This window comes from Thrips palmi, unplaced genomic scaffold, assembly GCF_012932325.1.
Source record: "Thrips palmi isolate BJ-2018 unplaced genomic scaffold, TpBJ-2018v1 HiC_scaffold_8, whole genome shotgun sequence".
NCBI classification, from domain to species: domain Eukaryota; kingdom Metazoa; phylum Arthropoda; class Insecta; order Thysanoptera; family Thripidae; genus Thrips; species Thrips palmi.
The window spans coordinates 8800237-8814265 of record NW_023144635.1 but is presented as its reverse complement, the minus strand read 5'-3'; the positions used below and the strand labels follow the sequence as shown (position 1 = coordinate 8814265).

Below are 14029 nucleotides of genomic sequence, written 5' to 3'. Positions count from 1 at the left end.
ATGGCAGCCAATGGCAGCCGATGGCTTGGCTCGCTTGGCTTTGCATGCCGGAGAAAGGCTGCGATCCGGCAACGCCGTGGCAACGCGAGGCAACGCGGTGTAACGCGGAGCATAACGCGACGCAACGTTACGGCACCGGCCGGCCGCCCCGGCCAGCCTTGCTGCCTCGGCACCACGGCCAGCACGGACGGACAGACACGCCGGCCGGACGGGCGAACGGACAGACGGCCCGGTCGACAGATAGACAGACAGGCGACCATTCGTTGGGATTGAATAGTGTCTAAGTGGGTCAGTAGGACGGGGCGCCCTGCCGCCGCTCCCCGCCCCGCGCCCGCGCCGCCGCTCCCCCACCCGCCGCCGCCGCGCCACCGCCCCCCTCCCTTCCCCCTCCCTTGGACCACTCTCGCTTGCGACTCGCCACGGCACGGCGCGGGTCCCAGGAGTGAGGCAGTCCTAGGCGGTGCGGTGCGGCCACGAGGCAAGGCAGGCAAGGCAGGCAGCCCCCCGCGGGGCCCCTCCCCGCCCTGCTGCACCCTCGGGAACCCCTTCCCCCGCCCGCCTCACCCCGCCCCCCGCGGGGCCCCTGGAGGCCCTGCGCGCCCTGCGCCAGCACGCCGTCTGGGCGTCGCCGAGGGTGCGGCGAAGGGGGTGGCCACCACGACTAGCCGACATGCGTGGCTGCAAGGCGCTGCAGCGCGGGGCTGCGCTGGGGAAGCCGACGCCAACACCGCCAACGCCGCCGCGGCTGGCCGACGCCATGAGCCCCGTGCGGGCCGGCGGGGCCAGCAGGGACGGCCCAAAGGACGGCCGAACCGCCCGGGCCCGGGCCGGTGTGCTCGTGTGACTCTAACATAGACCTGGTTTGTGTTGTGGGAAAGTGGGTCAGGCAGTCAGCCACCGATCCGAGGTGATCCGATCCGATTCGCCGAGGTGGGCGCCGCACGCGGCACGCCGCACGCCCGGCGTCGCACAGCTGGCCGCCCGACAGCTGCCACAGATGACGCAGCTGCCGCAATCGCGTCAAAAGCCCCCTGACCCGCCGCCGACACCGACGCCGACCTGAGCTTTGAACTTGCGGCCCTCCGCTAGGCCGCCTGGAGTTGCCTGGAGTTGCCTGCAGGAGGACGTCGCGGTGACCTTGGTGGCAAAACGGCCCCCTGGCGCAACGCGTGCTGGACGCAGGGCCGCTGGACGCGCAGGGCCTCCATGGACAAGGGCTGCCACGGGCTGTCGCGCCTCCATGGCCGGGACAGCGCCGGAACGGCCGGTATCCGATAGGGTTGACTGGCAACGCAGCAGCGGTGTCTATGATGGACCGCCGCCACGCCCCGCCACGCCCCGCCACGCCCCGCCAAGGCGCGGTGCCCCCGCAGCCCCCGCTAGGCCCTGCCGGTGCCCGGTTGCCGCTGTTAGCCTATCCGTCGCGTTGGCCGGCTTTGGGCCTCTGCGGCCGCAGCGCCCCAGCCTCGGCAGGCCCAGGTAGATCCAAGCCAGGTACGCCCCTGCCTGCCCCTGCCCCTTTTCCATCGGCCGCCCGGCCGCCCGGCCCGGGCTGGCGGCGCGCCGCTCACTTTCACTTATTACATCGTTCTAATCATTTTCCATTGTATCACAGCTTCGGGTGCGCTCGGCTCCGTTCGGCTGCGTTCGGCTGCGTTCGGGCCCCCCTTCTCTCGCCGTGCCCCCTCTCTCCCTCACTCCACGCGCGCCGCGACGGGGGGGGCGGGGGAGGGGGCGGGTGCCCCCACTACTCCCCTCCACGCCCCGCTGCCCACGTTGCCTCAACTATTACTCAGTTCTATGGGACCCGTGGGGTACTTTTTTCCTTTCGGGCGAGTATTTTTTCGTGGGTATGTGTGTGTGAAGTTAGGCCTTCCCCCCTTCCCCGCGGCCGGGCCCTCCGCCGCCCCTCCCTCGCCGCGCGCCCACCGCGCCCCCACCGCGCCGCAGGACCTGCCGCCCCACCCCGCCCCCCGCGCCGCCCCCCGCGCCGCGGCCCCCACTCCCCCTCCCCCTCGCGCTCCGGCGGGCTGGCCGCGCGGCCGCGCTCAGTAGCTAGTGTACCTCAGCCCACAGCGGCACGTCGGCACGTCGTACGTCGTGCGTCCCGCTGCAGCACGTCGTCTCGCTGCGGCTCGTCGTCTCGTCGCGTCTCGTGTGCCGCGTCGCGTCGCGTCGCGTCGCCGCGGCTGTGTGCGCGGTGCGCTAGTGTCTAGTGTCGTGTCGCCCTGGTGTCAGTGCCGGCGCCGGCCGCGCCACCCCGTGCCACCCTCCGAGCCACTCTGGATTAACTCTCTGGATTAACATGCGACACCCACCGCCGCGACCGGACCCGCGAGTGCACGGCGTGCTCGGAGAGAGCAAGGGATAACAGTGTAGTGCATTGAGTGTGTGCAGTGCGACGCCTCTGGATTACTGTGTGGATTACTCTGGATTACTCTGGATTACTCGCCGTGCCAGTGCAGTGCAGTGCAGTGCGACCCCCCGGCCCGTCCCCCCGGCCGTCCCCGGCGACGCCATGCCCCGCGTCACGGCGCACCCCGTACCTGGCTCTAGGTTCCTCAGTCCAAAGTCCACGACCTGAGCCACTTGACAACCTCCCCAAAGCAGTGCTCACCCCTCCCCGTGTGGAACTATGTTATTAGACATGGAGCACCATAGTGCCCTGCTCTCCCTCAACATGAGCCCGTTCAACCTCAGCCCCGGTGCCGGCGGAGGCGGCACCCAGGGCGGTGGCGGTGGCGGCGGCGGGGGCGGCGGGTCCGGGGTGACCGCCGCGCTCACGCCGTCCAGCCTGGCGCCGCCGTCGCTGTACGGGTCGCCGCCGCTGACCGGCTGGCAGACGCAGCCCCAGCAGCAGCACCAGCAGCAGCAGCAGCACCACCAGCAGCAGCAGCACCACCAGCAGCACCACCAGGGCCACGGCTCCATGCTCATGAGTAACCTGGACGCCTGTCTGTTCCCCGGCGCAGACTACCCGGCCAGCGCCGTGCGGCCCGACCTGCCCGACACCAAGGAGGGCATCGAGGAGCTGTGCCCGGTGTGCGGGGACAAGGTGTCTGGCTACCACTACGGCCTGCTCACTTGCGAGTCGTGCAAGGGCTTCTTCAAGCGCACCGTGCAGAACAAGAAGGTGTACACGTGCGTGGCGGACCGGTCGTGCCACATCGACAAGACGCAGCGGAAGCGCTGCCCGTTCTGCCGCTTCCAGAAGTGCCTCGAGGTCGGCATGAAGCTCGAAGGTAAGTCGAGTCCAGAACCAAACACCAAACGGCCTGGCTGGCCTGGCTGGGCGTGGAGACGGCGGGGAAGGGGAGGGAGGCTTTCGGCGGGGCGGCCAGGGACGCCGAGGGACGCCGAGGGACGCCCAGGACGGCGATAAGGGTGCAGCTATCAGGCAGGCCGGCTCGGCTCGGCTCGGCTCGGCTCGGCTCGAGGTACCACGCGCCTACCGCCTCACATTTCCGTCAATACCCCGCGCGTTGCTAGTCCTTGGTGATCCGCCAAGTTTAAATCGGCCTTTGTGCCCTTTCCACCGCGAGACCCCCGTGGGCCTGGTCAGTATCACGAGGTCTAGAGTGCGCGCGTGTGTGTGTGTGTACTCAGGCCGTGCGCGCCGGCCGGCATAACAGCGCGCAATGCGTGCAACTCATCAGATTTGAGAACTGGGGCACATCTGTGCTCCGCTCGGCCCTGCTGCCCGGCCTGCCCGGTGTACTGTACACACTCAAACACACACACACTCGTACACACACACACACACGTGGACGCATGTACAGTCTGTCTCAGGTCGGAACGAGCCTGGAGACGGTCGCGTCGTTGCAGCGGTAGTGCGGCTACCTGCTATTGAGGGTGGCAGCGGCCTGTGCCGAACCCCCGCTGCGAAGGGTCTGTCCCTTTTCATTTCAGAGGTGTTGCTGCAGTTGCTGAGGAGGCAAGTGAACCTCGCCAGGCTCGTTCCGACCTGAGACAGACTGTAGTCACATGCAGGCACGCACACACACGCCGGGCCACGGGTCGGGTCGGGTCGGTGGTTGTGAGTGGGCTGGTGTGGGCCCGGCCACCACGGCCCGGCCACCACGCCTTGGCCCACGTGGCCCGGGGCTGGTGGGCACCGTGGAGGGCACCGTGGTGGGCACGGCACCGGCCGGCGGGTACCTCGGGGTCCTGGGTGTTTAGTCTCCGGGGCTCACGTCCTTCCTTCTCGTTGTTGTTGTTTTCGCGCCGCGGTCACGCCCCCTTTTTCTTTCCCCGTGTTTGGCGTTTTTAATGTGTTTTGCGGACGCGGACAAGAAAGGGGGAGCGAGCGAGTGCGTTCGAAGGGGCCGTGAGGCGGTACCAACCTCCCAAAAAAAGAGGGGGCCGTTGGAATTGCGACGCCGTGCGAGGGAAGGCCACATGCGCCAAAGAAACTGATCTGGGGGAATGCTTTTTGTTTTTGTCCCGCTGGAAGGACGAAGGACTGGGGTATGTACCCGTGGGAAGAAGCTACCTCGCGCCGTCTCCACGCCACCAGCCCTCCAACGCAGTGTACTTACAGTGTAGTGTTCATCCATGGTGTTGTGTGCTTGTGTACTTGCCTGTGCAGCCGACAGTGTACAGTCGGCCGGGCTGACTCGAGATCGGTCAGTGTGTCTGTGAGAGTGTGTGCGTGTGGGTGATTCCGCGCGAAGAGGGCGTTTTCGTGTCCACACCCTCCCCAGGGCAAATTTATTCGAGTGCAGCCCATTTATGCACTTAAGAATCTTGTTTGGCACCAGACTAGCTTGTTCCCTTTGTATATGGACTTTCAAAGCCAACATGTGACGCGGGAGGGGGGCCAAAAGGGTCGATTTTGTAAGTTCCGTCATGTCCATTCGCACCTTGCACCAACTTTGCGGCTCTGTAACCATTTGTTCCACTCTAATCCTCGAATTTCACACACACCCATCAAATCTCTAACGTATAGTGACTATCTTGCTTGAATTTTAAGATCGTATATTGATTGGAAGTGTCCTTTCAGAACGCGTACAAAATGTCCACCGTACTCCGACTTTTGACTTAGTAGTTTCAAAGTAACCACCATAAAAACTACTAGGAGTGCTCCCTGCTGAAAACCACCGCCGTATTTAGAATCAGCACGGTCTGTTTACCCTATGAACGAATCCCGGTGGCGAAAAAGTAAGGGGGGTGAGTGTGCGAGTGGAAGTTGTGTGCGAAAACGGTGGGTTGTAACAATTGATGTAATTTCCGTATGCCCCTCTCGCCCCTCTCCTATTGGGTTTAGAAAGTCATACTACACGTAAAAAGGCGTGTCTTGACGTCGGACTAGTGTGCCAAACTTATAGCATATTTCTGAGGCGATGGGCATTTGTAGTGAGGTAGAAACATCTGTTTGTAATTTCCATCGAGCGTAATTTCCGTCATATTTTCAGTAAATTTCGTCATATTTTATAGGGGGAGAAAACGAAAGTCAACTTGTAGCTCGCCCACGTTTAGAGTGTCGTCCTGGTGTCCTGTTGACGCCATCTAGGCAAAATTCAGGCCGAACAAGCAAGATTGATTACGTGACTTTCTAAGGTGGCTAAAACGGCCCCTACGTACGGAATCACCCGTGTGTGAGTGCTGGTCGTGCCACACGTGGCCACACGCCCCCGTGCTTGCCCTGCCCGGCCCCGGATTGGGGTTCAACCCGCCCTTGCCGCACGCGCCAAATTTATGAGCAACGCCCTGTGGATTACCGCGTTCGCTAAAGGTAGGTGGCGCGGCGGGAAGGAGGGCCGGACCCCAACTCGGGCCTCAGCGCGCTCAGCGCCGTGGCCACCGCGCCACTGGGCCACCACGCCACTGGGCCAGGGCATGCCGGGGCGCTGGCTCGAAGCTCCGCTTGGAGCGCTTCGAGCCGGATATCCAATGCCGCGGTCCCTGTTTCCGCAGGGCCTGGCCGTGTTGGGGCGTCACGTTACGATATTTCCGTGCCCATTTAGCGCGCCCCGAACGGCGAGAGACTCAAGTTTAAAGTTCCATTCGTACTAATAAACAGTGTGATAGTATTTTCAAAGTGTGCGTGAGACTCTGCAAGTCCCGCTCAGATGCTAAGATACGGCATCCATAAACAGAAATATCGTAACGTTTCGACGCTCCTGTGTGTGAGTGAGTGTGTGTGTGAGTGTGCGTGTCTTGACCGTCCACTCGAGTCTCGCGGGGGAAGTCCGAGCGCCCGGATGCGAGTCGAGAGATTTAGAGACACTGTGAATCTCTCTCGAATGGGGGCGACGGTTCCGTCAGTGCCAGCCCCCAGTAATACAGTGCAGGGCGCACGGGGCGCACGGGCCCACACAGTGCCCACACAGTGCCCACACCCCCGGCGCCTCGCGTCGCCTCGCGTGCCCGCCGAGGCGGGGGCCCAGAAGGGGTAGTTCTGCGGCGTAGTTGGCCTGGCCGGCCGGGCTGGGATGGGGATGGGGTGGGCGGCGGAGGCGCACTTGGGCGCAGGCTTGACGCAGGCGAGGCGAAGGCTTGGCGCAGGCGTGGCGCAGGCTCGCGGGTTGTTTACGCGGCCAGGCTGCTCCCTGCTCCACTCCATGGCGCCGGCCTCGGATGCACCAGGCTGCGGCTGTTCTCGCTGGGGCCTAGCTTGTGCCGGTGCGTGAGTCGCAGTCGTCACCGCGCTCTGCGCGGCGAGCAGGGCTGCCCTCGACCGAGACGACGACGTCGCCCTGCTCACTGACGTCGCCGTCGTCGCCCCTCATGACCATGACGGGCAGGTGGCAGCACTGTCGCGTCGCCGCGGACTGCTTGCCGTACCCGTCATCATGACGGCTCCCAGTTATTGTTGGTGTTGTGTTGGCACTGCGCGCCACGCCACGCGCTCGCCGGCCGCTCCAGACCGTTCCAGCGTTTGGCGGACGGGGAACTCCAGCAACTCTGCCAACTCCGCCAACTCTCGCACTCCACGCGCTGCGCCGCGCCGCGCCGAGCGTGCCGCCTTGCCGCGTCCGGCTTATCCGTCGCGAGTGGGCGTCGCATCGCGCCGAGCGCAAGCCGGGGGGCAGGCCGGGGGGCAGGCCCGGGGGCAGGCCGGGGGGCAGGACGGGGGGCAGGACGGGGGGCAGGCCGGGGGGGGCCGCCTCGCCGCCTGCGAGTGTCGCGGAGTAGTTCTCAATCAAGTTCGCCAAGTCATTACATTCTCCATGTGTGTGTGCGAGCGCGGCGCCACATGCGCTGATTGTTATATCGCTGTCTGGCGCCGGAGTGGCGGGGCGTGGCGGGGCGTGGCAGGGCGGCGTCGCGGCGGGGCGTCGCTGCGGGCCGCGGCCGCGCGTCTTTGGAGAATTCGGCACATGTCAAGGTCGCTGCTGCCGGGGCAGAGTGTTTGGACAGGTGGCGCCGCCGCCACGCCGCCGGTCCGGTGCCAGTGTGCCGGTCCGCGGACTCGTTCCAACACGACGTGACAATGGGCAGGGCGGGGAGCGCGTGGAGCTGACCGACCGGCGCCCAGCAAGCCCGCGGCACGCCGACAGGACGGGCCTGGCCTGACAGGCCGCAGCTCCCCGACGGAGCCCCTCGCGTCGCCGCGCGCCGCCACCGCCCTTCGCTGGGCCTGCGTCGCCGCCCCTTCGCCGGCCCTTCTCCCTTCACCACCCCCTCGCCCCGCCGCCCCGCCTCACCAGATCGCGCCTCTTTGTGTGCTTCCGGACCCACCGGCCCTTCGGTCCTTCGGTCCTTCGTCCTGCAGGGGCGCCGCGGGGAAGGGCGGCACCAGGAGGGCGACGCGTGGCACAGTACAGTGTACAGGCTGATTCTCGACCCGTCTCTCTCGCGCTCGCGACAGCCCTGAGTGCGAGAGAGACAGCGAGGAAGACGCCGGTCGGAATCAGCCTATGCAGCGCCACTGCCATATCGCACCAGTGTGGAAAAGGGCTGCGTTCTGCGTGCGACTGTCTTGACCGCTCCGCGTCGAGCGTGTGTGAGTGTGTCTGTCGGCCTGTGTGTGCAATCGGCGCGTCTGTGTGTGTGCGCGGCCAAGTACACAAAGTTATCGCCGAATCCCACGGACTGTGTTACTGTGTTGGGCGAGGCAGCCAGAGGCGGCCTGAGGCGGCCTGGCTGTACTAGTATGGGACTGTGTTGCACAGCGTAAGCGGGACTCGCGTGTCAATTCGCGTTGCGGACGGCGACGCGCGGCTCTGTGTGTGTGGGTCCGTCTGTCTGCCTGTCTGTGTGTGCGCGCGCGCAACTGGCTGGCAGGGCTGGTTTGTAGGTTTGGCTGTATACGAGTACATTTTTGTGTTTATGTTCGTACCCCTTCCCTCGTCCGCGTTCGTCTGTGTGAGTGTGGGATATTCGCGCGCGCGCGTGTGTGTGTGTGAGTGTGTGTGTGTGCACACACTCGTCCGCTGCAGTGCCTCGTCACGGTAAGCGCGCGCATCACGTGCATCATTCAGCACACACTCACACAGAGGCAGGCAGACGGACAAACGCAACAGCGCCCCGCCGCCACGCCGCCACGCCGCCACGGGCTCGGCCGAGCCGAACCTCCCGAAAACTGGGTCGGATTTTGGGTGGTTCCCGCAGCGCGCACCGCCCGACCGGCCCGGCCGCCTGCAAGTCTGCCGTTTGCAAATACTGGGGCCGAGTTGCGGCGGAGCGGCGGAGCGGCACCGCCTCTCTGCAAATGTGGCACGCGGCGCACGCGGCGGCCGTAATCAAATTCCGCATTTTTGGGCGTTCGCGTGACTCCCGACACGGCGCGGCGCCGGGCGGCGGGGTGCAAGCAGCGCCGCCGTGGCGCGCCGTGCGATCCCAATCCCATTTGTCTCGGATGGGGTTATTTACGTTCGATGCTCGTAATTTGGTTGTCGCGCCGTCGCCGTGTGTGTGGGCGCCGTACCGAGGGGGCCGGCGTGGGGGCGTGTGGCCCCGGAGTGCCACAGAGCCCCCCGTTGTCGCCGGTTTGGGTGAAAGCGCCGCCGCAGTCCAAGTGCCGCCAGTGGGCCTCGCCGCCGTACCTCGCCGCCGTACTCGCCGGCGGGGACTCGGACTCGGTGACGACGGCGACGGCATTGTCGCCGCGTTCCCACCGGCATTGCTTATGGCGGCGACGCGTGGCGTGCACCCATGCCGTCACTCCGTCTCCTGTCTCCGTCGCACTCATGAGGCGTCCCGTGGGTGCGAGAGAGACGGCGAGAGGCCGTTTCCCCGTCCGGCCCGTCTGGCCCTCGAATGGCCTCATCGCTCGCATCACTCGCATCCCCCGCGACGCAGAAGGGCCCCCGAACGGCCCCCAAAGCGACCCCACGAGGGCCTCCGAAAGTGGTCCGCAGGGGCCCTCAAAGGGTGCGAAACGCGGGCCGCCACGTGCGTGAGCCAGCGCGCGCGCGCGCGCGTGTGTGTGTGTGTTTGTGCCGCGGCCAGACGCAAAAAACTCCACGAACAGAAACGGGACGTATAGCGAGGACCGAGTCCAAGTCCCCGAACCAGCAATAACTACGGCGAGGAGGCGCGCAGAAAAATAAAAAAATAAATAAAACGGCAAACGAAGAAGAAGGAGGAGGAGGAGGATGAAAGGGAAAAAAGGAAAACGACATGACCGTATAACGAAATCGAAACCGAAACGAGTTGCAAAGAAGGCAAGAAGCAAAAGGACCGGGCGAGCAACCGTCTGGCCGGCTGTCTGCTCTGTCTGCTCGGCGGTGTCGAAACAGGAGGGGGCAGCAGTGGGAGGTGAGCGGCAGGGGCAGGGGCTCCTCGGGGAGGGGCTCCACGGGGAGGGGGTTGAAGGTCTCGGCGTTGCTGGCGTTGCTGGAGTGGCGCGGCGTGGCGGCGTCATCGTGGGCGTGCAAACTGCAAATGACGCGATGCTGGCGCGCTGGCGCCGCCGCACTGCAAGTCCGCGGCATGTGCTGGCTGGCTGGCTGCTGGGGCTGCGCGGTTTGGCTCGGCTCGGGGAATGAGCTGCTGCTGTCACATCCATCGCCAGAGCGGCGCTCAAATTATTCCCAGGATGATGATTGCCTCGGTGCGAACATGGCGCTTGGCGCGCTCAGCCTGTCGTGGGTTCAAGCGCCGTGTCGTGCCGCGTCGTGCCGTGTCGTGCCGCACTCATGGAGCGATGCAACATGCACAGCACTCTGTTGGGCCCTCGGCCGCCGAGCAGGCCGGTCGGGCCAGAATCTCCGTGTGGTACCTCAGGCACTGGGCCCCAGGTCCCGGTGCAGCCACTGCAGGCTCGCTCCACTCCACTGTACGTTAGCCGGCGATGTCATCTCTGTTTCGGTTCCGCGAACTTGGACGTGCCTGGGCTCCGTCCGTCCGTCGGCCTGTCCGCCGCACGCATCACGCCGGTGCCCTGGACGGCCTGGACGCCGCGGACGCAGCGCACGCGACTTGGCGCACGCGACGGCGGGGAGGCCCAGCAGGCCCAGCCCAGGCCCTGTGGCCCAGGCCCTGTGGCCCAGGCCGTCTAGTCCGGATGTTGCCCATTTGCAGGCGGTCCTCGGCGCTGGCCCACTGCCGCCGCTCGCTGCCGCACGTCGTCCAGGGCGTGCGGCGTGCGACGCGTCTTGCGCATGCATGCCCGGCCCCGCGTCGCCGAGGGCCGAGGACTCTGAACGCCGTGCCTCGCTCGATAAGGGCTAAGCGGACGCGACGGACGTAGGGATACAAACGTCCGACCGTCACGCGCGGCAATCCGCGGCCTCTCTGTGCTCGCTCCTTCGCTGTCTCTCTCGCACCGCCTACAGGACGGCCCGTGAGCGAGCGAGAGAGAGACAGAGAGAGAGGGCATTCTGTTTGGAATCGGCCTGCTGGCTCGCCCGGCCCGGGCTAACAATACCTTATACTTTCCGAGAAGGTCCGGTTCTGAGCGGGCGGCCCGGCGGCCCGGCGGCCCAACGGGGACCTGGGGCTCAACCCCAGCCTTGCGCCGCTTGCGCCTTACGCCTCGGCTCCCCTCTGCGATTGTGCGCTCGGCTCTCCGTCCCGGAGTCCCGGAGAAAGGCGGATGCGAATTCGGAGACAAACGATGAGCCAGGTTTCGGCGGCTGTGCCGTGCCGTGGCCGTGCTTCCAGGTCGTATCGTCCTCCTTGAGAAGACTCCTGATCGGCCGGCCGGCCGGCGGGGCAGCGCGTCGCGCTGGATCAGACTGCGGCGTCGTCGTCGCCGACGTGAGTCAGACACTGAGTCACGGAGTCACGACGCGCCGTCTGCCCAGGCCCAGGGCCCCAGGGGGGGCAGGTGGAGGACGAGTGGACACCCTACACCGAGAGGATGCACCGGACATGCCGGCGAGGCTGCCCCGCCACGCCCCGGCGCGCGCCGTGCTCGTCGAGAGTGTCCGCCCGGCGCGGCTACGCGGCCAGGCGCGGCGCGCGGCCCTTACGTCGCGGCCCCATTCCGTTACGAGGGCAAGGTCGCGTCGAGCCTGGCAGCGACAGCGAGTAGGGCGGCCGGCGTGGCGCGGCGTGGCGGGGCGTGGCGGGGTGGGGCGCCACGGTAATAGGACTGGCGCCCGAGTCCTGCACTACCAGCCAGCCTAGGCTCGCCTAGGCCACGGGGACTCGCTGACCGACGTTTCCCGATGTTGCCATTGGCACCGGTTGGTTGGGTCGCCGTCGGCGTGCAACTTTGGAATCGAGTGTCGCCGTATCAAGGACTCGGCGGCCACTCCGACGTGCGCTCAGCTCCCTGCACTGCGTTCTCGCTGGGCAGGGCCCGGCAGGGCAGGGCTTGGGGGCCCGCCTGTGTTGTGTTGTGTACTGCAGAGACGGGCCGCAGACGGGCCCCCAGCACACTGACTCCGAGCCGTGTTCGTCGCGCGCGCTCTCTCCGTCGCACGAGTGCGAGAAAGACAGAGCGAAGAAAGCGACTCTTAGTCTGCTGCCCCCGGCGGCGTTGCCGGCTGTCCCCTTCACCCGGCCCTTTGGTGGTCCCCGCCCCCGCCGCGGAGCACGGCGTCATCGTCGTCGTTTTGCGTCGGCCGCCGTGCCGCCGTCGCGGTCCTCCGGCGGGCGGTGTCGGGTGTCCGGCGTGGGCCTGGCCACGGCCTGGCCTCGGCCATGGTCCGGGCCGGGCTGGCACGGTGACCCAGTGCGCGGCGGCAGGGCGCTGTGCTGGAGGAGTCGGGGCTGGCGGGGCTGGCGGGGCTGGCGCAGGGAAGTCTGCAACCGGACGCCTCAGCCCCAGCCCCAGCCGCAGGACAGCCGCCCTGGCGTTACATCACTGTCCTAAACGTCAACGCGCACGTGACGCGCCACAGCGTGGCACGGCGCGGCGGTCCGGTTGTGCTAATGTGGGTCCGTGCCGTGACGCGCCGCGCCGCCCCGCGCTGTCTACTTACTTACAGCCCGATAAGGCAGCAACGGGCCTGCTCGTGTTATAATTTTATTTTTTACGGGCCGCCCACTCAATGTAGTAAGCGTGTACTCTAGAATAAACACCTGCGCGCGCGCGATGGTGTATTTGCGTCTTTCTGTGTGTGTTTGTGTGTGTGCGTGTGTCCCAGGCTATCGCGGCGTTATCTTAAGGCTTATCGCGGGTCCGCTTGTGGTAGCCCCGCGGAGTCGCGCAGCGTGGGCATAAATTTTGGCAAGAAAGTTGCGGCAGTCAACGTCGCGGCGTCCGCGCGCCGGGCGGTCCGGCCCGGCGAGAGAGAGACAAACGGATGGGCATGCAGACAGACAGAGAAAGAGCAACGAAACGGCGACTCACTGCCCGTAATAATGACGAGGATAGCGCCCGCCTGATTGTGTGGCGCGGCGGTGCGGCCGCGTCGATAGGAACGAGAACCTGTTCCTGTTCGTGCGTGTGTGAGTGTGTGTGAGCGTGTAGGAGTGTGGGCACACTACACTGTGAGCTGGACCGGCCGGCCACGCCGCCGATCTATTGAAATCAGCCGTGCGTGGCAATTTAGCTTCTTGGCGAGCTGACGGCTAAGAATAGCCGCGGCTTGCTGCGGCGTGCACGTCGGCGCCGCGCTGGTGGCGCCCTCTGACACGCCGGCGGCGGCGGCAGGCGGCGCGTCGTTTTGGCGCGAGCGGGTTCATCCGTCTTGGTCGTCATAATGAGCGAGCTCAGCTGGGCAGCATGCTGCCTCCGTCGCACCCACAGAGCGTTGCGCACGGGTGCGAGCGAGAGGGAGAGAGAGAGAGGCTGCGGCGGAATCGAGTGCAGTGCCGAGGCTCGAACCCCGTGCCGCCGTAGTAGCACCGCCCTTGAGTCTTGAATGGCCACCGCGATGTGCGTGCGGACCGGCGTGGCGGCGAGGCGAGGCGAGGCGAGGCGGCGTGGAGGGGGCGGCGCGGCGGCGTGGGGCACGGCCGGCGGGGCGGGGAGCCGGTTGCGAGGAGGTTGCCTGCCTGACTGCTCCGGCCCGCGCCGCCACGCCGCCACGCCGCGCGGTGAGCTAACAACTTGCAAGCGGTGACGTGCCAAACGAAACGGAAAGGAATTCCGCCGGAGCGGCCGGACGGGACGGGACGGACGGGCTTGCCTGCCTGCTGCCCGCCGAGCCGGACGGGCAAGTCCGCGCTCTGGCCGCGCACCGCGCTCCGCGCTCCGGCCGCGGACACAGGACTGTCATTGCGTGCTCCCCGGCGGCGGCCAGGCGGCCAGGGGCCACGGCCTTTGGTTAAAAATAAGAACTTGAGGGATGCAAGCGGCCTGCGCTGTGTATCGACGAACGCGCCTGCCGCCTCGATGTCCGTCGTGGCCGCGGTGCCGCTGGCGAATGCACGCGCCGAATGCGGCTCGCGCTCGGCGCCCTGACAATTATCAATGAATGACCGGGCCGAGAATACCCCGTGCGGCCCGTCGCTCTGTCTCTCTCGCACCCATGCGCGGAGCGCCCGCCTCCTGAGTGCGAGAGGGGCAGGGTTACTAAAGGCCGTTCTGCGCGCGGCGGGCGCTCGGACCGTTGACCCAAATCGCACGACATGCCCGTGGTGGACACGCCGAAGCCCCGGGCCGCCCTACAGTGCGCCGGTGCATCTGCGGGGATGTTGGAAAGGATGTGTTGCTTTGGTGCGCATGGTCTGTGTGTCTGTGTGT

General features: G+C 66.3%; 1 protein-coding gene across 2 annotated transcripts in view; it reads left to right on the top strand.

The window, feature by feature from the left end:
- Nucleotides 1-14029, top strand: part of LOC117653872 (nuclear hormone receptor FTZ-F1) — a 96666-nt gene that overhangs the window by 60453 nt on the left and 22184 nt on the right. For both annotated transcript variants that reach the window (XM_034399853.1, XM_034399854.1), the window contains one exon: nucleotides 2973-3242. In XM_034399853.1, coding sequence (XP_034255744.1) covers nucleotides 2973-3242 — 270 coding nt within the window. The remainder of the gene's footprint in view (nucleotides 1-2972; nucleotides 3243-14029) is intronic.